Here is a 24,924-nt window from a genome sequence, read left to right as displayed (position 1 = left end):
TGTAAGATCTTTGAAGTAGTTGTTCTTACTGAAGGTGCTTTGCTGGTCTCTTCTTTCTCTTCACTGTCATGACCACTGCTATCACCCTTGAATATCACCCTTGCAATGTCACTTGCTTATTGGCTGAAGTAATGGTATTAGTCAGAGCTTGCTTTAAGTACCTTGAGTATGTGCTTGGACTGCTGAAGATCATCTAGTATTGTTGACTAATATCATCATCTTTGCAGATTTTCACCGTCATTCATAACCGATGTAGGAGTGAGACGGTGATGACGGCGATGTCGTATTTTATTGTTATGAAGCTAACATTTTATGGTGATGTCATACCGTGGGTGCACACTGTTACATGTTGATGCAGGGTTTGTATTGGAAGCTGTAAATCCTGCTGTGCTAGGGATTTGGGAATAATTGTGTAAAGGTTTTACAAAAGTCTTAATCTGCTTTTTTCCTACTGGAAGTTAGTTATTCTACTCCTCTCTGGAAGGCTCCGGGGGGAACTAAAAACCAAAGCGTTGCTTATCCTTGCTGCAAGGAGGAAGGGGCAGGTCTGACATACAGGTACCCCAGAAGGTGCAGGTCTGTGCAGGTCCCGTAGGCTCAGGCCACCCAAAGGTCCTGGACCGCTTTTGCAGTCACGGCTCGGGGAGGAGAACCAAACTTCGGATGAGATCACTTCCACAGGCTGTTCTGCGTCCTTTTATGACCCCTTTCAACGGTATTTTTCTCCACCTTTTGAACGCATAGCACAGTCTCTGTTGTTGAAGTGGTTTTGCATTATTATACGTCCAAAATGCCTTATCATTAATTTTTTATAGTGCTTAAAAGTCTAAGGGCATTTTGTTGTTACAGTTGGGGGGGCGGTTGCTTCTCTATTTTTATATACTGAGTGTGTGTTTTGGTTTTGATAATGATTTTGAAGAAGGTATTTACAATATCACGTTTATTTTTGCTTACAATGTCACTTTACAAAATGGGCAGTAGTTTTTAATAAGGCACTGGATTCATGCTGACTTAAAATGACCCTGTCACATGTGAGAACAAATCAGATTGTTGCTGTTAATGAGCTTTTCAATTTACTATTCAGTGGATCAGATAAGTGGATTTAAGAGGTAATGATCCTGCTTAGCACTCAAGCGTGGCTGTCAGATCCTAGTAGTTGTGGGAAATCCCCAGGGACAAAAGCGTTGACACAGTTCTTGATGGGATAATGGGAATCAAAGCTAATGGATGATAAAAGGAGTAGTAAGAGTTACAAGGATAATTGCGGATTAAAGCACTGCTCTTTGTCAACACTGGCTGCTGTTTTAGTATTTTATTTGTTAAACTGTGATGTGGCGAGAGCCGAGTTTGACAACAGAGCACAGTGCTAGTACAACATGCACTCGCTCACGTTCGCTCCCTTCCTCCCCCTGCCTGGCTGTTACAGAAAGGAAATGTCTAAAAGTCAACCTGCATTCGCTGACATTTTTATGTGCCTCACTATCTCTTTTTCTACTTGCCTCATATCAAATACAGAGATTTAAAAATTTGCTAAAATTGCAGCTGGTATGGCATTTCCTCAGTGCAATATTCAGAAGTAAACTAGCAGAGGATATGTTTTAAATATTTTAGTGTTATTGTAAGTATGTTTAATTATTATAAATGATAAGTTCTCATTTACAGTGTGAATATAATATTTTGCAAAGTTTGGATGATTGTATTATTATATATTACAAAATTTTTCATATTTTGGTTATGCTTTCGCTATGGATTTTTTCACAATATGTTATATTCATACAATCATAAAAGGTGATCTTTTAGCTTAAATGTTAAGTAAGTTATCCTTGGTTGTGGTGCAAATTCTGGTTATAGTATTGATTTACTAATGCCTTTATTAAACTAAGTGTCTTTTAAAAGTCTCTATTAAAATTAAAGTCTTGCAGGTATGAAAATACCATTTTTATTGACTTTGCCAGAGATAGAGTACTGCTGGTTTGGTTTTTAACCAAAGCGAATGGGATTGCATCACTAGCCGAAAGGAAGTTGGTACAGCCAAGTTTAGATACTGCTGTACAGTACTGAGTTATCTACAGTTCATGGACATTTGTGTGGAATATGTAATGTCTGTGAACAAAATTGACAGCTAGATGGCACCAGGCTTTCACCACTGGGCAACCTAGGTTACGTGTGCTCTGATTTGTGCTCTCATTTCAGACCTGCGTGATACTTGGCTTGGTCATATAATATGGAAGAATTACATATAACCCATAATATTTGCTTTGGTGTCACTGAAGGTTAAAATGACTGAAATGAAATGCACTGGCTGATGGATCTGTGTTTAGCCCAGTCTTAAGCAAATAGCAGAGTTACTTTTTTAGCTCAGGATAAAGCAAGTAAACAGAGCATGGCAAAGAAGTTTTGCAGTACATCTCTCCCTTCTGTTCCTCACAGAAGTTGATTTTATCCAACTACATGTGTTTATCCAAACTAAATGTTTGGCTACTAAAGCTGTCAGAAAATTTTATGAAGACTACACAGTAAGTTGTAATTATATCTGATATGTCATGGCTATTTGCTACTGCATCATAACAGCATTTTGATCTGATAGGTAGAGGGAAAATTTGGCTAGTAATACATGCTTTGGATCTGAAATAAGGGAAGAAAGTCACAACACCAAATTACTTGGCTGCCAAATGAAGGCAAAATGGAAAACTGAATACACGAAGAGTACTTAATTTACCAGATTTTATGATTTGCAGTTCAGCAACTGGCAAATTAAAGGTAAAGGACAATGTTGAAACACATTCCACTGAGGACAGAGAGCAAGAAAAATACATGGTTTTCCCAACCCTTTGCAACTTTTTACTGAAAACCATAATTTTTTATTTTTTACTCTCTGAACCACAAAGTGAGTTTAATATGGACTATTTACAGCTCCTTTATGGGAAGAAATGTATGCGAGGGTGAGTAAAAATCTGTCAATCCCAAATTCACCAAATGCTCTCTTAGAGGATGGAAGTCATCTCTCACAAATGCTTTAGCTACGCTGGATGAGCAGGCATTTGTGCCTTTAGTCTTCTGCAAAATAGAATAAATGAAAATGTTGGTATTTGTAAATGTCTATAATATGTTACTGTTAAAATGTTTATTTCCAGGTGTATGCCCGAATGTCAGAAGTCTTAGGAATAACAGATGACAACCATGTTCTAGAAACATTTATGACAAAAATGTGAGTTTGTGCTTGGGTTCTATTCTGTATGTATTTTGTTTTGTCTTTAATGTTTACACAAAATCCAAGTTTTATTTTATGTCGTTAAGTTTGCCCTTAGCTAGAAAAATGTTTTCTGTAAATTTGAAATAGGTGAAGTTAGGGATAACCATTTCAAAAGTGCCCATATCTTATTTTCAGAAGTTACTGCAGGCTCCTAAACAAAAGCTTGCAACTGGACGTGGACTCCACAGTGCCTGGCTCACTTCTGGAAATGGCTTACGGGAGAGTAGAGCTGTGATTTCACAGGCTGTTTCTGGTGACAGTCCTGGCATAAGCAGTTCCCACCCTTCCCTGACTTCTTATTCCTGCACCCTCAGATGATAATAGAATTGGCTGTGAAGCTTCTTGGTAGTTCATGATGGATAACTGATCCAAGTTGAACTAACCTTTCTTTGTTTTGAAGAGGGTTTTTGGTTTCTTTGGAGGGTTTTCAAGAGAGTTAATTTTAATGGTGATCAGTTCTCCTCTCTGGTTTGTTACATGTTCCCTCAAACAGGTATCCTAACACAACTGCAGGCATAGCAGTAGTATGAAAATGAATGAGCTGAGGTCAATGGGAACTGTGTAAGCCAACTAGGCTTCCAAGAGAAATGTCCTTGGAGCTACCAGTTGAACCATAGAATAGGAATGGAGAGGAGTACTTGTCTTTGTGGTTTAGACTGGTAGGCCATATGGCTTTCTCTTTTTTTTTCACACAAAAAAAACCTCAGAGAAGTAGCAAACCAAGCCAGCATAACCTGTCTTCATCTTGATAACACCTCTTTCCCATTATACCCCGCAAACACGTGTCAAAGCTGGACGGTGGCAAAGAGAGCCTTTAATTTTCCAGAGGTCTGGCAGAATTTGCTCTTTCAGAAATACGGATTCACAAAGAAAGGAGGCTTGTAAGGACTCAGACTGAAGGAGGCAAGCGACATGATAGTCATCTGTCTCCTCATCTCTGACACTTGCCGGAATAAGACTGTAGTATTTGGCATTTCAGTACTTGGGTCTGTTTTCTTTGTTTCCTAAGAATAACCCTAGAAAATTATTCCAGAGAGTACTGCAGCCCCTTCCTGTGGGTTCCTGCAAAACTACCAGGTTTGAGATTTGATAGTTCCTACTGAGTCGAAAAGGTTTCCTCTGAATGAGTTTTACTTCTGAAGCAGAACAGAATGGTGCCTCTGAAAAATTACAAATATCCACTGAAAAAATCTGAGTCTTCAGGAGACACTGGGTTCTGCATGTGCCTGGAGGAAGAGAAGCACGGGCAAGGGCATTATCTCTTTATTCTGCATCATGTCGTTAACTTCACTGCCTCTAAATCTGACTTGACCTTGAAATACTTTCAGTAGGCTTTGTCCTACCAGGGAAACATCTCTGCTGATATTGCCAGGTTAACAGTGACCTGTTTGCACAATATTAAACATAACTTGTCTTTTGCTACCATGACTACCCACCTTGAGAAGTTGTAACAAACAAGACAAGGTCGTTCTCTAATATGACTTAACTTTTCTGGAGAAAACAAGGCATAAATGCTTTGCCTCCTCTACACCAGAAGCCTAGTGTTATATCTTGCCTTAGGAAAAACAATCATACCCATCAGACCGTGGTACTTATCTGGAGCATGCTCTGTAGACAGGTAAATGGAAGGAGATGAATGGAAAAATATTGATGGATACTTGCTGTACAGTTTCTGCAAGCAGTCTGTGTCTTGGAATTAGACAGCTAGGCTTCGTTTTGTTGTTGCAAGGTATGGTGAAACCTAAACAACCGGGGGAAAGAAGGCTGTTGTACAGAGACCAGATGCATCAGTTTGCTTCCTTTGTTTGCACCTATTGCTACCATTGAGAGGAAATTCCTGTTGCCTTTGCTGATTGAGGAAATAACAATATATCATTTAACAAGTTGTATGATACTTACTGCGTGTGTTTAGTTTGGATATGGCTGTATTTGCACAAGTACTGTAACTTTAGAACAGAACATAGTTAGCATTTTAATGTTATGTGGAAGATTTTTAAAGAAAGCCAGATAAATAAGCAGAAAAGAACAGTGCTGGTTTTTAGATTATACATTTCATTTTCTTTTTCCCCACGGTTTAATATATTTTTATAAAAACATGCAGCATCTTTGTTTATGAATTGCTCATTGATTAAATGGAAGATAATGTTTGTGTTACAGACTGGATGTTACAACTTGAATTGGCAGGCAATATCTTTAAGAGTTGGCTGTGAAACTATTGTCTAAGCACTCATGTTTGTCTCAATTAAAATAAACTAGCGTCTCACTGGTGATAACATGCCAATTGGAAAATCTGGGTGTGAAACCATAACATACTGATGCATAATGCAAGAAATAGGGTCTGATGGGGCGATTTAGTCTAGGAGCATTTTGGTTGCTTTATAACTGGGACTAATCTTAGCACATTCATAGCAGTAGTGGGCAGAACACATGACCACTGTGAGACCAAGTCACCTTCTTCTCCTGTGAATGCAATCAGTATTTTTAACCATGCGGTTATTTTAGAAAGTTATTAGTCTACTGTTCTGGATGACCCTTCAGCTCCATTTTTTTCTATGTTTAAGTAGGTGAAATTTTTCGTACATTATTCCTTAAGATTAGGTAGAAAAGAGATGCTAGAGAATTTTCAGTGTGCACATCTTTGTTGAAATGGTGATATTCTCATATAGCTATGGCACAACAATATTTGAGACAATATATACATCTTTGAATAGAATATTTGAGACACTATAGGTTATAAAATACTTGAGACACTGTAGAATATTTGAGACACTATAGGTTACACTTCGGTAATGCACAGCATTATCTGAAATGTTATGTTTGAAATTGACTGGCTAATGGCAACTAGTCTTTCATATCAGAAAGTGCTGGAAAAAATACCTTACTGTAATCTGCCATTAACACTGTCGAATGATCAAAAGTTACTATTGGGTAATTTCTTTTTACTTTGCTATTAATGAAGATGATAAAGGATGCATGGAGAAAACATTTCATACTTGGTTAGAGGAGTAAACACAGCAATTGAATTTGTAGTAGTCAAACAAGTTGTAGTCTAGCAGGACATACTAGTGAGCTTTCTGTTCCACCGTTAGAGGACTTAACCTTTTTTTCTGTGATAGCTTACTGGTCGACACATGAAGTTTCTAATTTCCTGAAGTCTGATGTGAGTTCAGTAATGTTTAGACAGGTAAATGACATCTTTCTTATCTTAGATTTTGAACATGTTGATTGAACACATTGTTAAGCTGTCTTTCCCCAGATCTCTGTGTTTTCAGTAGCTCCTTTCCCTGTATACATCTTTAATATGTTCTTTTGTGTTCATTAGTAGCAGCTTTGCAGCAGAAGATTGGTCATCAGTATAAGTCAGTGAGTTTTCTTCATTAGTAGAAAACAACTTGAAATACTTGTGTCATAACTACTGGTAGCTACAGTAGCAGCTGTTCAGCTTATGGATTAAAGGTTGTGTTAAATAGGTATTCTTCAAAGTACAGAAATACTTGGAGAATTGTTGGTGTCATCAGTGTCCTTTAGACCTTCTGCCTATAGTTTAAAGTACTACTGTCACATCGGATCTTAGCCCTTCTATCATTTTTTCCATTGGAAGTTAATGAATGCATGCTTTACTGAACTCCTGTTAAATCATTTTTGAAGGTATGCAATTTTTTGTAGACAGGATATCCATTAATGGCTGTATTCTCATGATAGCCTTACCAGAGATTTTGTAGAATAGCTCTTGTAGTCTTTACCATCTTTGCTTGCTTTGACCATCATCTTAAAAGGTGAATGTGTGGGAGGAGGAATGTTGACTGATAAAACATCTGGTCTCAAAATTTTCTAGCATGCAAGACATCTCAAATCATCTTATCTGTGTTCAGCAAAACTCAGTTTTGTAGCAACAGTAGAGCAGGTTCAAGGAGGGAGAAGCTGGGAGGAGTTATAGAAGGGTGAAGATAGGCAAGAGTGAGCAATGGGATTTTGAAGGAGCTAGGAGAACTGCAGATGGATGTTGAGATTGTGGAGGAGGACTGTGATTTAGGATGTCTCCTTGTCACCTTAGACTTTCTCCTAATTAGCTTGTTGCCCTGGGGTACTGGTTTCTTCTGTCTGTACTGAGTTCTCTCTCCTTGTTACCCCCACTTCCTCCAAACACAGCCACTCCATGTACTCTTATGCTTCTTGGGCTACTGGGAAGTCAGTCAAGGCCAGGACTTGAGGCACGGATTGAGGTGCTGTACCCAGAAAGATTAGCAGTCCTTTCCTTCACCTGGAGCTAGAGGTCATCCTTGTGAGCAGTAGCTACCTGCCTTGATCCTTCCCTGTAGAGGTAGGAGGCAGGAAAACATTTCGGCTGGAGTAGTTTTAACTACTTCCTTCTGTCTGTTCCTTGAGCCTGTCCTGGCCATTTAGCAGTGAGTTTTTTGTATTTACTTTGACTGCAAGCACCTTTGCTTTGCTTATTCTTTGTGAGCTGCTTCTGATTCCTTTCCATTATTATCAAATACATGTGGAAGTTAATTATCATTAGGTATGTTTACACAATATTTGCTTAAATATTTAGTATTTCTAGTCTTTGATTTAAAAAAAACCTGAAACATGAGTGCAGGGTGCATATCTAGACATTATTTTTGTATTTTTTTAATACGATAATTATTTCACTCTGGTGGATGCACATATACATACTTAAATATATCTATATAGAGAGAGATTCCATGTCACAATGTTTAAATACTAGATATGCATGAAAAGTCTGGATCTGTGAATATTTTCCTGAACACTCATACCAGTATGACTCCATGAATCATAGCAAACTAAAACTTGGCACTTTTATTCATGAAGGTGCATGCATTTTTTAACTATTCACCTTTGTCCAGCTCTAATGAAAAGTATATATCCAATCACTGTCATTGAGCCACAGAGAGCTTTCATTGTAAATGATGATAATCTACAAGAAATAATTAAAACATGACTGTACAGAGCCCTCTTGCCAACAAATTGCTATCTTTGTTATTACTGAAACATAAGTACTATATAAGGAAGAGATTTTCAAAGTCTTTTAAGGGGATTTAGATGCCCTTTTTTCTTACATTTTGATGGGAATTGGGTAACAGACACCTGAGGCAACTTTGAAAGTTCAGTTTAAAATGTATGATTTTTATCTTTTATACTGCAAGTATGTCTGTAATATCCTTAACTTGAGACCAAAACTGTTCCTAAAATGACATGGTTGAGGCTTTTCGGTTGTTTGAGATTTAATTCATGTCATCCAAAACAGAGATTCTTAAGTAAGTGCGTATTCGTCTGTCATATGTTTTCCCATAAGAATAAGTGACACAAGACACACACACGTACAGTCTTGCAAGTTCATATTTGTTTTTTCATGCAAGTCATCTAAGTTTGTAGAGGTTTTCACTGTCTCTGATTTAATTATTTAACAGAAAAATGCCAAAACTTGCTGTTTTACAGCAATATGATGTCATCGCTTCTGGCTGGGTAGGAACATATATTCTGCAACAGCTCCTTTGTCATTACCAAATCTACCATGCATGAGAGGTATAGTAATCTGTGCATGTGCAGTAGATGCTGTATTCCTGAGATTCCTCAGAGTTATTGGGATAACGTACCTGGCCATTGCCCTTCAGAGACAGGGTTCAAGGCCTGCCAGAAAGGGGATAGATGAATTCTGTGGGCATTTACAAGTGAATGGCCTGTAAGCAGTATGCGAGCACTTTGGCATATGATGGTAAATGGAGAAGGCACCCACCATTCATGTGACCAAATAGGTTTTCTCTCTTCCTATGGTATATACTGATTCTTCAGTGCTCCCTTTTTTGGATTCACTCTACACTTTGCTGTTTCTTTTCCGTATTCCATCCCTGCTTCTCTTCTTCTCCAAGATTTTCTCTTCTAAACCACATCGGACATCTTTCAGTTTTCTCTTCCAAGCTGCAAGTTCCACTCCTGTGCTCCTGCAGTATCATCTTCAGTCCCCCGCTGCCGTCATGTCTGCTACATCTTGCCTGAAGGACTGTCTGTTAGTGTGCACTGTCCATAGCTTTAACAGCAGTGTGATACAGGCCATGTGCCTTGAGAGATTTTTCTCAAAACCATAACCTGAGGACAGGACAGGAAATTAGGGACAGTAAAATCAGTTTAAAAAGAAAAAAAAAAGTCATGAAATGAATTTCAGAGGTCGGAAGGGATATCTTTGCTTGATTCTTTCCCCAGCTGAGTATTGTAATAATGCCTGGGAATGTGCAAATGAGGAATTTTCTGATTCTCCTGTGGATATTATGGTAGCTGTTTTTCCACAGATTTGTAAATTGGAGTATATGACCATTATTCCCCTTCCCTTTCCATATTTGAGATAAAAAAAACAAAACCAAACAAAACAAACCCCAAAGCCTGTTAAAATAGTGCTTTTAAGTTGCTGTATTAAGGAAAGAGATGTTTGGTCTGCTGATGGGACTGCATAACTAAGCAGCTTTGACTTTACAGTGAAGTCCTGGCACCAGAGGAAGTCTCATAGCAAGCGGGATGGTTCGAAGGATAGAAAGCTGGGAAGCTTCACCTTCTGGTCTGCGGCAGCTTTTAGAAGCTAGAGGGTTTTTTTGGTCCCCTTATTGGACTAAAAGTAAATATTTGAAAGTGTACTGCCTTCATAATGCCATTTGGTTTACATTTTAAAATTTCTCTTTTACCTTTCCAATATGGATAAGTGTTATTGCCACTCTTTCATTTGTGTTTGTGTGTGTGTCTAGCTCAATATCTTGATACTGGTGGTGTTACCAAAACTGGAAATATTCTGCCATTTTTATTTCCACTTTTCTTGTACTTGCTTTTAAAATGTGCTCACTGCTTATATATGTGTTTGTGAATTTAGCACTGCCATTGCTTTTGATGAAGCACTTATTTTCTGTGACTCATTTGAAACTTTATGATTGGTTGCTTTGACTCTGTTTCATTTAATTCATTTTTTAAATCAATAAGCTGCTTGAGAGAGAGAAGGACACTAGCACTTGGGTGAAGTGCTGTCTTGCTATGATTTCTCTGATAGCTGTGAATTTTTCTCTCCTTTCACTCCTTGGCTTCCCTTCCTCACATAGACCAAAACTGCTTTTTGTATCCTTAGTTTCCTCTCTTGATCTTTACATATTTTCTCAGACACTTACAATATTTTGTCAGTTTGTTGCTTAAAACATTACATTTTAAACCTCACTTTCATCCTGCATGATACTAATAAGGCAAAAACAGAAATGGGAATTGCTAAGATTGTAATTGAAATTTTTTAGCCTCCCCTTACCCACGAGTAATTCTCTAGCCTTTTATATTATTACTCCATCTTTCACCATCCAAATACAGCTGTGAAGTGAAAGAAAAAATATATTTAAAAAAATGCTCTGAAATGTGGAATGAAAACATTTTGTTATTCAGATTGTTTTTGCTGTTTCACGTTGTCATTGCAACTTCTTTTTCTGTAAGTGTCTAACATTTAGCTGCTGAAGGACGAGGATTTTACTCTTTTGCAAAATAGCCTTTTTGTGTTTTTGATATTGATGTCAAATCTGGATAGTCCAAATTCATTTTTATTGCCTTGTATGGTGTATACTTGTTAAGGATTTAGTGCAACTATAAACATCTTCAGAACTCCCCATAGTAGGGATAAACTGTGAATTATGGACTTGCTAGAATGGGCTATTTCTTTAAGGCAATCTGAACCTTTGTGGCGCTTCATAGAGATTTTATAAAGTAAATCAATGTTTGTTTGGAGATCTAAATTGAAGAATACTGCTTTGGTAATTGCATTGTTATTTGCCTTTTCCTGAGCAAGTAATACTAAACATTTAGATGCACTAAACTGCATTCTTGAGGTTATAACTTCCTAAAAAAGGGATTTAGTTTATCTGGCATAGTGTACATTCCTTAGCCTGTGAATATGTAAAAGCTAGCAATAATCAATGCTGCTTTTAAGGCATTTAATATCTGTTTTTCAGTTCTTTATTCCTACAATCGAAATTGTACTGCTTCACAGTATAAATAGCTGGTACTCATTGTAGGTTGTACGCAGTGGTCTTTCATTAATGGATCTGGCAGCGTAAAATCTGTATCATTATGCATATTCTATAAACAAGGAAACTGAGGCATGCGAATGTGAAAGTACCTGTTCTTCATCACCTAGCAGGTTGAGATGTATCCTAGCAGTTTCCTACCGTGGCCAGGCACAGGTGCCAGGGCTGCTGAGCCGGGAAGCCATGCTGCTTTTTTATTCAAAAGGGAGGTGTTTCGAAAGGCTGTGATGGCCTGTGTTTGTTTCTCCAAAGGAATGCAGGACCAGAAAATCTGCTGTGAAGCTCTTCTGCACAACATCATCTTCCAGCCTGGAGGAAGAGTGGCATTAAGCTTTCTTCTGGCAACTTAAAAGAGCATTCAAAGAATAAGGCTTGATCAGAGTAGGCCCCGGGGTTTCTGCAGCTGTTAGCTGGAAAAGAGGATGCTGGCAGGCAGGCAGTGCTTTGGGGGCACCGTTTTGTTTCAGAAGTACATGGGGAGCAGTCCAGACAAAAGTTGTTTAAAAAAAAAAAAACAGTAAGAACAAGGGACCTGCAAAAGACTGCATGCAGAGATTTATTAGGTAAAATCTCTTGAGAAAGGAGATTAAGGAAAAGGCAACTTCAGCAGAAGGGGCAATTATGGGGGCTTAGGTGCAATGGCCAGCACCTTGATGTAGTAGAAGGATCAGAAGCATAGTAAGAGAAATGCGATGCTCGTTGCATCAAGAGTTCTTTAAAAACCTGAAGATGATATTTATCAGTGGATCTGACAGTAGAAGAGGTTAGTATCCCTGACCTTATTCTACTAGGGAGGAAACTGAGGTTTCTGAGTGCCTGAAAATCAGAAGGGAAATGTAGGGGAAAATGGACACATGCCTGTGATCAGTGAGTACGTAGGGGTGTAGCACAGTCATGTAGGAACAAATTTAGAAAGGCTCAGGTGTGAAGGAGGTTGCAACTAGGATACAGAAAGCTTTAAGGAAAGATTTGTTAATATTTGAAGAAGCCCAAGGGAAAACACAGGCTTATTTAATAGGGTAGAAAAACTGAGAATGCTGAAGTATTTAATGTTGTCTGTGCTTCCATCTTCACCAAAGGAAAAGATTGATTTTGGCCAGATACCTTAACTAAATTAATGTAAACTATGAAATCGGAGCAAAGATCAGAATAAAGGAACATGAAACAGATGCGTTATGAGGCCTCATGAAATTCATCCTTAAATACTAAAGGAACTAGTGAAAGTGTCTTTTGAATCATTTGTAATTATTTTTGAGCACTTACAGGTGATGGTGGATGTCCCAGAAGAGTAGAGCAAACAGCACTTTCTTTCAAAAAAGGGAAAGAGGAGAAGGGCAGGTTGTTATAGGCCAGTCAGCCCATCTTGGATTCTCAGAGGAATACTAGAAGAAATTCCTGGTAGTCAGCTTTACAGGAACCTAGTGTATAATTAAGTGTCAAATGCATTTGGGCTGCTCCTGGGCTTTGATTTCTTCTTTGGACTCACTGGCTGGAGTTTACGGTGGAAGCAGCAAATATCAGATATTTGGACTTTAGTAAGACTGTTGACACGGACCTGCATGACGTTCCCAGAAGAAAGCTAGGACATGGCAGACTACAAGATCAGTGACTCTTAATCTATTATGGTAATTGTCACCTGAAAAAAATGCTGCTCTTAGAGTTTACCGGCTTCAGTTTACCCCCTTCATCTGCCATGTCTTCACTTCCTAATAAATCTGGTAGCTGAACACAAGTAATCCCATCCCAAGTCACTTAGGTGTCGTCGTGCTGCCCTGTAGAAGAGCCTGAGCTTGCTGAGGGTCTGAGCTCTGTGCTCCATGGCTCAGCTGGGCCTGACCTACAGGAAGCTCTCAGCCTGGAGCCGATCACCCGCGCGTGATCCTAACTGCATGATTTCACCAAAAGGCTGACTCTAGTAGTTTGCTGTCAGAGGTGGGAAGATGTTTTACACGATGTTCCCCAAGGGCTGGGACTAAGTCTAGTGTTATTCCATATCTTAATTTCTAACTTGGTCGATTAGTCAGAGAATCCACTTAAAAAATGCATGTGGCTGAGGGGGTTTGCAGTTAGGGGTTGCAGTTGGGTGCGTTGCTATCTTAGCGAATACAGCCCTTAGTTTTTCTGTGCCCCATTTCTCCTGCGCTTAAGGGAGATAACAGTCATTTTTCATCTCATGGAGAATAGGGCAGATAAATACTACAGAAGTTAAGTGGTCAGATATTGTGTTGAAAAGTAAGTGAGACAGATATACATATGGGTAAGCTTCGGTTAATTTATTTTATGGCATATGATGGAAGAGTCTTGATAGTTGTTTTTTTTAATGATTGTATTTGTTACAGGATTATAAAATGTTTTGAATTCCTTGTTGATGTGCAGATTTGGCATATTTTTAGAGCATGTCCCGTTAACGAAAAAGTCCTAAAATGCATCACAGAAATATGTGCATAATATGCTCTACTACTTTGTGCTTTTGAATGCCACTTCTCAAAAAAAAAGAAAGAAAGAAAGAAAAAGTGTTTAAAAATCTCTCTTTCTCTCTCTTTATTTATTGCAGTGTTACAAACCTTAAATACCGGGGAAGATGTGAGCCTGTGATTTCAAGAACTCTTCAGTTTCTAAATGATCTTTCTGTGGGATATCCTTTTTATTGTATATGACATATCATATTTGAAAACAATAAGGCGAAAATTAATATGCGCTATTTATCTTTGTTGTTTCATAAGCCACGTTTTAAAACCAGTGAGGATGTTGATATTTATCCACTTTATCTTTTCCTGGGCGTAGTTACTGGGTTTTTTTAAAGGCTTGCTTATTTCCACCTACTGCTTATCTGCAAGAGAAATCATATAACTAGTGGCCTACAGTCATCTATCCCATTCATAATCTTCTTGGCGTCGGTAGCATTGGTGAGTACAACAATACTGAGAATAGGACTGATTTTATAAACAGTTGAGAACAGCGTTGGTTCCGCTTTGAAGATGAGGTCAACTAAGATATGAGCCGTGGGTTAGATTTTAAGCACAAGCCTTTCCATACACTTTATCTTTGCCTGATTGCAAGTTCCTCGCTGGGCTAGTGTTGTCGTTATTGCTGATAAAACAGACATGATTTTACATGTGGCTTTTTGCTTGGGTTCAAAGATTTTTGTGAAATTTTTACCCAAAACATGGATATTAACTTATTATCTGTTGCAAACCTTTGTATCTTGTTCTAATGTTATGTAGCATAAGTTGGAGTAGAATGATAGCTCTTTGAATTTTTGATGAATTGAGCAAGAAGATGATTTTTATAAAGTGGTAATTGTTTTTACTGTGACAGAACATTTAGAGGTATACAACCCAAAATGAAACATTGTTATCTGAGCTTATGAAAATCTTCAATATTGAAATCCTTAGCTGTTTTAAAATAAACACGGCTCTTCAGTCATTTTCTAGAGGAGATTAATTGTTAGACAAGCAGAGGGGAAAGCAGCTCGAATATGACAATTGGTATCATTTTATTCCTCCATAGAACTCTAATCATATAATTTTAATATATTTCCATGTGTTGAATGATGACTGTCGGTTTCCACATTCCATAAGTGAATTTTGTTTAATGACAATCATACAATACTTTTGTATGTTTACTTGAAATACCGTTAAACAACTAACTTGAGATATTTTAAATATGCATATGTTTGTGTTCTCATGGCATCAGAAGAATTTGACATATATGAAAGCAAAACATTACTGAAGAATTTGACAAAACCAGAAGGAGAGACATATTTCATTAATAAGATTTATGAAGGGACTAATGAGCTCTCTCCTTTTATAGGATGTGCTTATTGTTTCAGTAGGGTTCAAGACACAAAAATAACCAAGAAATTTAACATGGTGCACCTAACTTGAAGTGCTTGATTATTTATTCATGTACATATACATGCTGAAATCTTCAGCCGCATGTTACTACTAAAGCCGACGAGCATCTAGCATTGCACGTTGTGTTGTGGAGGCCTTCAAAGGCTTGTGGTCACCTGCCAGCTTTCGAAAATGGGGGGCAGCATAAACTACTGATGCTACTAATATTTTTCCAAGGCTATAATATCTCGATAATTTTAGTTTTCAAATTACTCAGATTATATTTGCAGTAAATTAGTTTCTGCTCATGAAATAAATATAACAATATCAGAACCTAGAAAGGATGAAAAAAATAGATATTTAATAACCCAAGCTCTCCCAGAGATTGGAGTTATTATGAAAATTGGTTTTTTTGCTTTGCAGAAACTTACTAACTGTTGCAAGAGCAGAGTTTCAGACCTCTATGCGTAGTAAGCATATAAAAGCAGCAGTGCCTTCATAAATATATATCTGAAACCTCAATGTGACGTGTTTAAAGACAAGCAAAAAGAGAGATTAGCTAAAAACATAAATACCAAAACTGTATTCAATTACTTTTCAATGGCAATACTTCAGACAAAAATTCTGAGAACGTTAGCTTTGCTGCTTAAATGGGTGGCGTTGTACAAAGAGAGCTTTAATGCTGGTTCACTTCACCGTGATGTTGTATTAGTTAGGTTTAAAATTGTGTTCCCTGGCAAGCCATAAAAGATTTCAAAAGTATTAGACACCCACTTTTGTGCTGGAATTTAATATGCAACTTTTTATTGGAAAATAATCGTCCTTGTCTGGCAAAATCCACCATGCAATATTTCTGTTAGTAGGCATAATGCAATAAAGACAGGGAGGGCTATTTATCACTACAAATTTTGAGGATTTCAGGATTCTTTTTATTATTTTAATATATTTCTTTGGTATTAAATCAGAAAAATGATAAATTACACCTGTCGAGGCTGTTTTTCCTTTTTTCCAGAAAATGATGTACAACCCAATTTCACTGGTCATTTTGGCTTTTAAAGATATGTATTTTTTCCCTATAAAAAACTCTACCAATAGTTTTTTTTAATAATAATACTGAAGTACTTTTTATTTCAAACATATGAAGTAGTTTATAACTACTTCCTGGCATTGCAAACTTTGGCCTTTTCACATGATATTAGTTTTTTTTAAAAAGGCATTAAGTATACTTTGCTTTGAAAGAAACAGCGTATTTTTAAGACGCTGGATCCAGTGGATCAATTTTCAGTATTTGATATAGATTAAACTGGGGCAAGCTTGAAAGGTTAAAATAATAATTTATTTAATTTCGGTACTTGTCCTATATGTAAGTCAGTCATTCTCCAGACCCTCTTAGAAATTGTCATTTTTCTCTTTTGTGTATATAAACATCTTTTTCTTTCTAAAAGATAATCTAGAATTAAAACCATAATTCCAGTAACTAGTCTGTATAAGAGGGGGAAAAAAAGAGGAAAAAAATACGACATTATTAACAACAAAGGCAACAAATGATTGGAGCTGGTGTCATGGTTTACATTACTTTCACAATTATTCCAGGTTTGCATATTTCGAAATATATTAGCCCAATTTGATTTCAAAGCTCAGTTATTTGAATTATAAATCATTATGTCCCTCCTAGCTGATCAGTCGTGAAAGATCTTTGAATTCATTTACATAATGGAATATGTTAGTCGTTCCTTTATGTCTTTGAAGCCATAGTGCTCCCTCATGCATGTTTAGTTCTTTCTAATAATTAACTTCTCCACTGTATATTTTTGTAGCAAAATAACTGCAGCTTCATTGTTATTTTGTACAGTAACTGGGTGTAAAATATTTTCTCTCTCAAAAATTCTTCATCCATGAGCTTGTTACCCTTACAATGTTATGAAAGGCTCTCTCTTGTAACAGGAAAAACTATGTAGCTTCGCAGTATAAAAAAATGGTAATGAAATGTCAAATGCTATAGATTGACAAAGGAACATCATCTTAAAAATAGATTAGAAGATTCTCCAGCAGCAGTTGTAAAACCTGTTCATATACTTTTAAGTGTTTAAATGGATTAAATTCTTTTTAAAATGAAAAGGGAAAATGTTTACACGTGTAAAAGTAATCCAACCCTTCAGTCGTTTATATGCAAGGGTGTTGGAGTGAAACATTCGGGTTAAAAAAAAAAAAAGTGTTTATGGGTATTTGTGGGTAAAATCTTTCTGCTGTGTTTGAGCATGAGTGCATGCACTACTGTGCAGCCGAAAGTTACCCAATCACATACTGTTTTCTCCTAAAGAACTTCCTCCACTGCCAAGGATGAAGAGCATTCAGTGCACAAGACAAATGGGTCCTGCTTTTAATACTTGTTGTAGAGTAGCCAAGCCAATGTCTTGTTTCATTCATTTGATGCTTTCAATGCTTATGAGTGTTCCTGTTTTCTAATTTTTTTCCGAGGCATTCCTGAAAAGGTGAATTAGCATACTTGGATATCACAAAGCCATTGATAACCCTGGTTTACAAATGCACAACTGAGGCAGAGAGGAATTTAACTGACTTGCTGAAAGTCATAGAGCAAATTTATGTCAATTAAAGGAGAAACAGAAGTCAGCAAATCCAGGTCATTTCTTTGACCGCTCTTTTGTGCCTTGTTTGCCAGCATCTCTCACGGCAGTGCTTTCCTGCTGCACGAAAGCTCAAAAAGGTGTCAGCATGGCTTTTACTGGAATGCATAGTATTATCGCCTTCCCTCAACCCCAAATGTTTGAATCATGTGAGAAGGGGCATTAGTATGTCCTCTTACTATTAAAGTTGCTGTTAATTCACATAGCTAGGAAAGGATTCAAGCTGTGAAACCAGCCTTGACTGTCTGAAGTTTGAGGGCTTCAGCAACTTAGTTTTGCAAACTCAACTTCTGATTTTATGCCATATGCTTTTTTTTTTTTAAGAAACTGGATGAAAAATACTAACTTTCATTAGACTTAACCATTCAGTAAGACATGCATATATGTTCTCTAGAATGGATGCAGCCAAGAAAATAAGTTACTCTGGTGTCTTTTGGTGTGCATCTCCCCCTAAGCCTTTGTACACAAGCAGGTGCAGAGTGAAGCTCATCGTGCTGGACCAGGGCCAGGCAGCTTCAGTCCAGGTGTTACGTAGCTCTGTTAGCGCAATGCATAGCCCAGGCTAATATGCCTTCCTGATGGCACCTCCGCCGAGAAGCGGAGCACAGTAGCTCAGGCACTACTCTGCATTAACGTAGTTACCTGGTGTCGGGACTGCCACCAGCTTGAATCTATCCAGTTTGAGAAATGGGAGAAGTAAATATCTGCTTATCAGTAGTTAGTTAGATTGGCTCTGTATTTTATAAAGTCGAAGAAATCAGGATGCCTGTGAAAGTATCTGTAGATACTTTCATTGGCAACAGTTGAAAATTCCCTGCTAGACCACCTTGTTACATACTTTGCTCCGGTTCTGAGGCCTTCCATGTTCTTAAGAGATTTCCATTCAGTTCTTTTACATCAGAACATAATATATTTTAGTGTTTGACAGTTTTGTGTGTGTATAAGTATGTATGAGGTGCATATATAATCTGCTGTAACTCAAACAAATGAAATGTGATTTCCATTAGGCCTGTAAGAGCTGAGCACCGCTGTGATTTTTGAGGATATGGCTTCAGTGCTGCTTAGGGCTGCTGCCAGTCCCATTGCCAAGTGACAGTTTTTTTCAGCACAGGCAGTTGCAAAAACACTATTTTTTTTCCTACCATTCTGGTAACATGGGGCTATATGGAAAAAAACAGCACCCTATAGTATCAGAAACTCTGAGTTTAATTATAAAAGTCATTTAATTCATTTGTGACTAGAATATATGCCATGAAAAATAGTTGCTTTAGTTAGTAATAGATTATGGTCTTTGGTCTAAAGAATATCTCCATGATACATATTTCTAGATGAAATTCAAGTTGTTTTTTTTAATGTACATTTGTTGTTATTTCAATAAGGAATTCTCTCCCACTACAAAGTTTTGAAAGTTTGTACAACATGATAATGTAATCACCATATCGCAAGGCTGATATTTCCTTAGCACCTTCTACCTATATTCTCCTAAAAAAACTTGTGAAAATAGAGGCTGTGAAATTCATGCTTCAGAATCACACAGTAAGTTTTGTTACAATATTAAAAAAGTTAATTTTAATAAAAAGAAAAAAAATTGTAGAACACTTAATTTTTGTACACTTGTGTTTCAACAGAGCAAGCACTTCCCTTTTTTGGGCATCAGTGATAATTACAGTCTGAGTGACCTTAGGTGCCGAACAACGTTCTACACTGCTCTCACTCGTCTTCTCATGGTAGATCTAGGTAAGGTCCTCCACAGATGTCCATGAGACACCTGGCTGTATTTTGCACTGTTATAAATTTTAAATGTGTTTAACTTTGAAATATTAATTTATTGCATTTAAAACAGCAGTTTAATTGTACAGTAAATCTGTTATGGGTGATTTTAAGTCACTGCCTATCAACTTTTGAGGGCTTTGGGGGGACTGAGCATTAACAGTCTGTTTGCTGCCATCTGTTGGAGCAATAAGCAAGACCAGTCGATTTTCCTGCACAGAAGTGCTTTTTGTATGACGTAGGAGGTATTTACAACATGAGTACCTAAAAAAGAGCTTTGAGTTTCCAGATGACGCTACTGATTTTGCCAGCCTTCCAGCTTCAGGTAGAAAGTTGTTTTTGTTTCATTTCTTCGTGCAAGTTCCTGCTACCCAAAGAGCCTCAGAGTTTTAATAAGAACATTGACTAGAATTATGTGGTTCTACCAGCAATACTTAAACATGCACTTGGGCTTGCCTGTTGAGCTGTCCTTTTGACATCAGTGAGGTCACACACATGTATGAGGCTCTGTGCCTACTTTAATAGCTAGATGCAATAAAGAACTAAGTCAGTTCAAAGCGAGGCACTGCGTTTGGCTGTCAGAGTAAAATCCAGAATTGTGATTGCATGCATAGCTCTTCCTTACCAAAAGGAGGAAGGCTGGGCTTGTCAAAATGAACACGGAAACAAATCACATGTTAGCCAAAAAGCTGATGAGGAAGAGTGTCTGAAATCATGCTCCCGTTTTGGTCAGAGGCCCCACTCAGAGTTGTGTCCTCACATGAGGATGGATGCCTGTGTTCTGAACAGGGACCACTGATGAGGGCTTTCAAAAAATAAGAAGAAAAGTCTTTGGTGTGGGAGCACGTGCACTGATTTTCAGCTCCTGCACAAGGACTTAATTATGGAGCTTATGTGCAGAAGAGATGGGCATAGAAAGGTATAAGTGAAGAGTAGTTAATATAGCTTTGCTGACAGAGGATGCTGGTACTGTCTGCTGCAGCACAGTGCTGAGAACAGTTGAGTTGGAGACAAGACCAACTCATATTCATCAGCTCTTTCTTAAAAAAATGGCATCCATGAGCTGGACCTGCCTTTACTTGCAGTTAAAGCACTCTCCATTCTGGCTCAGTGTCATGTCAGATAAGCAGGGGTATGTTTTTTTTTAATGTAAGGTAGGTTGCATGTGCAGTTTCAGTAACTTTTCCTATAGGAAAAAATAGATTGGGTAAAACAAGATCGCAAGTGTTAAAAATTAGATTTCAAAAGAGAAGTTGTGTAAACATGTCAGACAAAATACAAGTGTATGACTTCTGACTGGCTACAAATTAAAAGAGGTCATTGTGATTCTTCTGGATTAACAGCTCTGGAACATCCGAAATAATTAGGAGTATCTTGAAAAAACATGCATTAATGTTTTGGTTATTGTCCTTTGTGTTCCTGTTTGAATAAATTTGTTTGTGTTTGAGCTGATAGAAAAACGCATCTAGAGAGAAAAACAGGTAGAAGTTACATTTTAAGATCTAATTAAAATAAGTAACGTACACATGAACTGTGCTTTCCTTGTGTTTGTGCAAGTATTAAATGACCATATTCTTACCTTACAAATCAAAAGATATTTTCAAACTGTGCAAATCAGCATTTTTAGATCAAAGAGCGTTGTACCAATTGTCTTCTCCATGTTTTTTTTAATTAAATGAAGAAAAGCTTTATATGAAATCCTTTTTTGTGAATCATATATCTAAATAATTTACATGGAAATAAAAATAAGATGAAGTTTATTGGTAATTTGAGGGGGGATCTTTTAAGAAATTGATACAGAAAAATTTTTGGAGATGAGTTGAATACAGTAAATTCAGGATGTTTGCATTTTAAACAATATGCTTTTGGAGTAGCTGGCAAAATTAAACCATTGTAGGAAAACCAGCAGTATGTTAATTGGTATTTGCTTCAAAATGCACTTTGGTTTCTGTTCAAGAATTTTAATGTTGTCTGAATAAAACTAGACTTAGAATTCTGTATATGCCCCGAGTTGCGTTTTTAATGAAAATGCACTTTTTTGGCACTTAGAATTGCACCATTTTGCCCAGCTGGTCCATAGTCCACACACTCTAAAATAAACTGAATATTCATTTGCATAAAGTATGTAGAAACCAGACCTAGTGCAAGAGTAGCAGTAAATGTTTTCTTTGGAGAGAAGTTGTTATAGAGTTTCATATATTTTAGTAATTTTTTCTTTCTCTTCTGCACTACCAAGAGCCGGAGATCTAAGCTGTAGAAAATACCTGCAGGAGGTATTCAGCCGGAGTTGTCAGTGCCCTGTACTTACAGGTGTTTGCCGTCATGCTCAGTGCCAGATCTGCCCAAGTGAAGCAGGTTTTAAACATTTCTGCTGTAAGCCACACGCAGATCTACCATAATGTACAAGCAGAGCTTCTCGTTTCCCTCAAAACTGAGAGAGAGGATATGAGTAGGTAGTTCCAATTGCAGCAAATGAAAAATTTACCATGGTAGGTTTGTTGAGGGTAGTTTCTTCCTTTTCTCATTAATATGGCACTGTTTATGTGATGTGATTGTGTATGTACTAACTTCTGTATTGCTTTTTTAAAACTTCAAATGTTTGAATAGCGCAATGCTGTGTAGGGACGTAACTGTCTGTCTGTCTTGACTGCCTACACTGAATTTTAATTTTTTTTGTTTTAAAATAAATAAAAAGGATACCCCCCCACACCTTATTTCCAGAACTAGCTGGTTTGTTATCGAAGTGGTGGTTCCTAGCAACTGCTGGACATTCTGGTAGTTCTTTTCTTCCTCTCAACATTTTAATATGCTGGCGATTTTACCTTAAGGAAGGATTCAGCTTGAGTTTGGATGCGTACATATATCTTTGTGGAAATTGTCTTCTAATGATGAGCAGTATGCCAGATGAGATGGAGTATTGTTTTTAAAGAGCAAATTTATGTTTCCCCTGAGTGCTGTACAAATGGCAAGTGAGGCCTGATCCTGCGCAGAGCAGTAGGCAGGTGACTTCTATCACACTGTACCCCAGCATGGGACAGTACCACCATGGGGCTCTATCTAAATGATCAGTTTTTGTTTTGCTCCAAGGAAAATATGAAAGCCATTAAAAAAAGAAAAGCATCTGGCTGTGCAATATTTATAGAAATAGCAAATCATATTTCACAAACAGTAGTTGTTTAACTCCTAGGCGGGTAAGAGGAAGCTGATGCTGCTTGGGCAATAGCTTTGAAATCTGACATGAAGTGTCTCACCTTCTTTGGTTCTGCTGCACATAGGTGATGAAGATCACAGATTTTGTCAGTTACTTTTCTAATTTAAGATTGTGATTTGAAGGCTCTGATGTTCTTGTTCACCAGTGTAGTAGCAGTAAGTTATGGAAAGTGTTTCATTTGCTTTTAAACAAAATCTGGACAATTAGGTGCAAAAGGCCCATATTAAAAGGAAGCAATTAAGGTCAGGAAGCCAAGTATTCAGAATTCAGGAAATGTTGTAATTGGGATTGTCTGTGCAATTTTAATTTCCTCTCCATTGTAAATATTTTCGTTGTAACGAGGCAGTCTTTAATTACAGGATCACAATTGTTGCTTTCAGAGGATCTTTGCCTCTTTCACTGCAGAAGACATGTCATCCTAAGTTAGTTAGTAGCTTCTGAGTGTTTTATTTCCACTCTGTTGTCATCTGGATTAATGTGTTAGTCCAAACTTTGTTTTCTGTTGCGAAGGCAGAATTTTTCTTCCTTGGCCTTTTCTGTCATTCTTATCATTGTAATGGGGTGACTCAAAAATATTTGATTTGCTCTTTGCAGTATCTCTATGAGATAAGAGGCTGGAATTATGCCCATTTTACAGGTGGCTATGTGAGGTGTTGAAACTAAATTGTAAAACTGAGGCTAACTGTGCCCAACCAGACACACAAAAGGCTCCTACTAGCTTCAGGTGCAACTCTAGCCTGCTCAGCAATTCTCTTTATCTAGCCAGAACATAGCAGACCTATAACCCAGGGAATAACCTTCAAGAATTAAGGGAATCTCTGGGAATCAGAGCATGGGAATGGTCATACTGTTTTGGATCCAAGAGCAGTCTAGTCCAGCGCTGTGTCTTCAACACCAACCAGTTATAGATGCTCAGGAAAGAGAGTGCAGAACTATTTCTCCAGTGTGCTTTCCCAGACTTCACTTGCCAATGAAGAGAGAAGGGAGAGAAGACCTATAACAAAGAGCTCTTTAAAGAACATAAATTAAGTTTGTGCTCTGAATTACCCTCTAGAGGAATCTGCATGTGAGAGGCTAGCTACCCTGGCTAAGGGCCTAAGGATAAGTAGTACGAGTAGCTATCCTCACGTAATTGCCATTTGGAAGAAGTTGTGCTTTTTTTGTTTATAGTTACTTGTTCAGCATCATGTCAGGGCAGAGAAACAATCCAGTCTTCCAGGTTATCTTTCAGCTGTTTTACTACCAAAAAAATGTTTTTTTCCCCCGTGCGCAATATCTTGCTTCGTTTACTCTAAATTCACTCCTCTGAAACAAGTGAGACAATGATGTTGTACAAATAACCTTTACATAGTCCTGATTTATCTCTAGAGCAGCTTCATCCGGTGTCCTAAATAGATAGGAAGTAGAAAAAATAGCATGTGATCATAAAAGATTGTGATTGAAATGTTGTACAGCAAATTATGTACTTTAAAAGGTTTCATTTATTGTTGTAGTCTTAATTCTGGCATCTTCTAACCGTTGAGTCTTGATTTTGTAGCATGAATATTCTTCTAGGGTATTGAACAAATGTTATCAGATTAACACAGAAAACCAATATGAAAAGGAGAAAGATGTGGAATGCAGAGACATCGCGGTCTCAGATACAAGTTATTTGTGATCAACAATTTGTCTTGGTTGTTTACAGCGCAGTAAAGATATTTCAAACCTCAATTTTTTCTTCCTGTAGGTTTTAGTGAAAGTTCCCATGATGTCAGTGCGATTTTTCTGTGGGAAACCTCAGAGCCTGACCATACCGAACAACGGTGTGAATCTGATGTGATGTTTTTGCGGGGTTGTTTTGGTTTGTTTTCCTGTAGGTGAAGATGAGGATGAGTTTGAGAATTTCATGCTCCCCCTCACAGTTTCGTTTGAAAGTGTGACACGGATGTTCAACAGTAGTTTTGAACAAGAAGAGGCAAAGGTAAGTTTATTTCAATTATAGGGAAATAACTTGTTACTGATGGAAAACACTAATAGTGTGGCAGGCATTTAGTAGCAGACTGCCATTCTTCTTCCATCCGTCTGTCTCTCTTGGCGTGTATAAGCCTGTATATTTGTATGTGTGCATACATGTGTAAAATTGGGAATGTAGATAGTAGAGGTGCAA

The 24,924-nt window shown here is 37.6% G+C and overlaps 1 protein-coding gene across 1 annotated transcript in view; it reads left to right on the top strand.

Annotated features, from left to right (window-relative positions):
* Positions 1–24,924, top strand: part of RANBP17 (RAN binding protein 17) — a 169,391-nt gene that overhangs the window by 87,515 nt on the left and 56,952 nt on the right. The window contains exons 15-19 of the mRNA XM_064520825.1: positions 3,135–3,208; positions 13,871–13,951; positions 19,270–19,333; positions 19,426–19,534; positions 24,635–24,738. Coding sequence (XP_064376895.1) covers positions 3,135–3,208; positions 13,871–13,951; positions 19,270–19,333; positions 19,426–19,534; positions 24,635–24,738 — 432 coding nt within the window. The remainder of the gene's footprint in view (positions 1–3,134; positions 3,209–13,870; positions 13,952–19,269; positions 19,334–19,425; positions 19,535–24,634; positions 24,739–24,924) is intronic.

Source organism: Dromaius novaehollandiae, chromosome 15 (genome assembly GCF_036370855.1).
Source record: "Dromaius novaehollandiae isolate bDroNov1 chromosome 15, bDroNov1.hap1, whole genome shotgun sequence".
In the NCBI taxonomy this organism is placed as follows: domain Eukaryota; kingdom Metazoa; phylum Chordata; class Aves; order Casuariiformes; family Dromaiidae; genus Dromaius; species Dromaius novaehollandiae.
The sequence above is the reverse complement of the archived record's forward strand: the minus strand, read 5'-3'. Positions and strand labels throughout refer to the sequence as shown.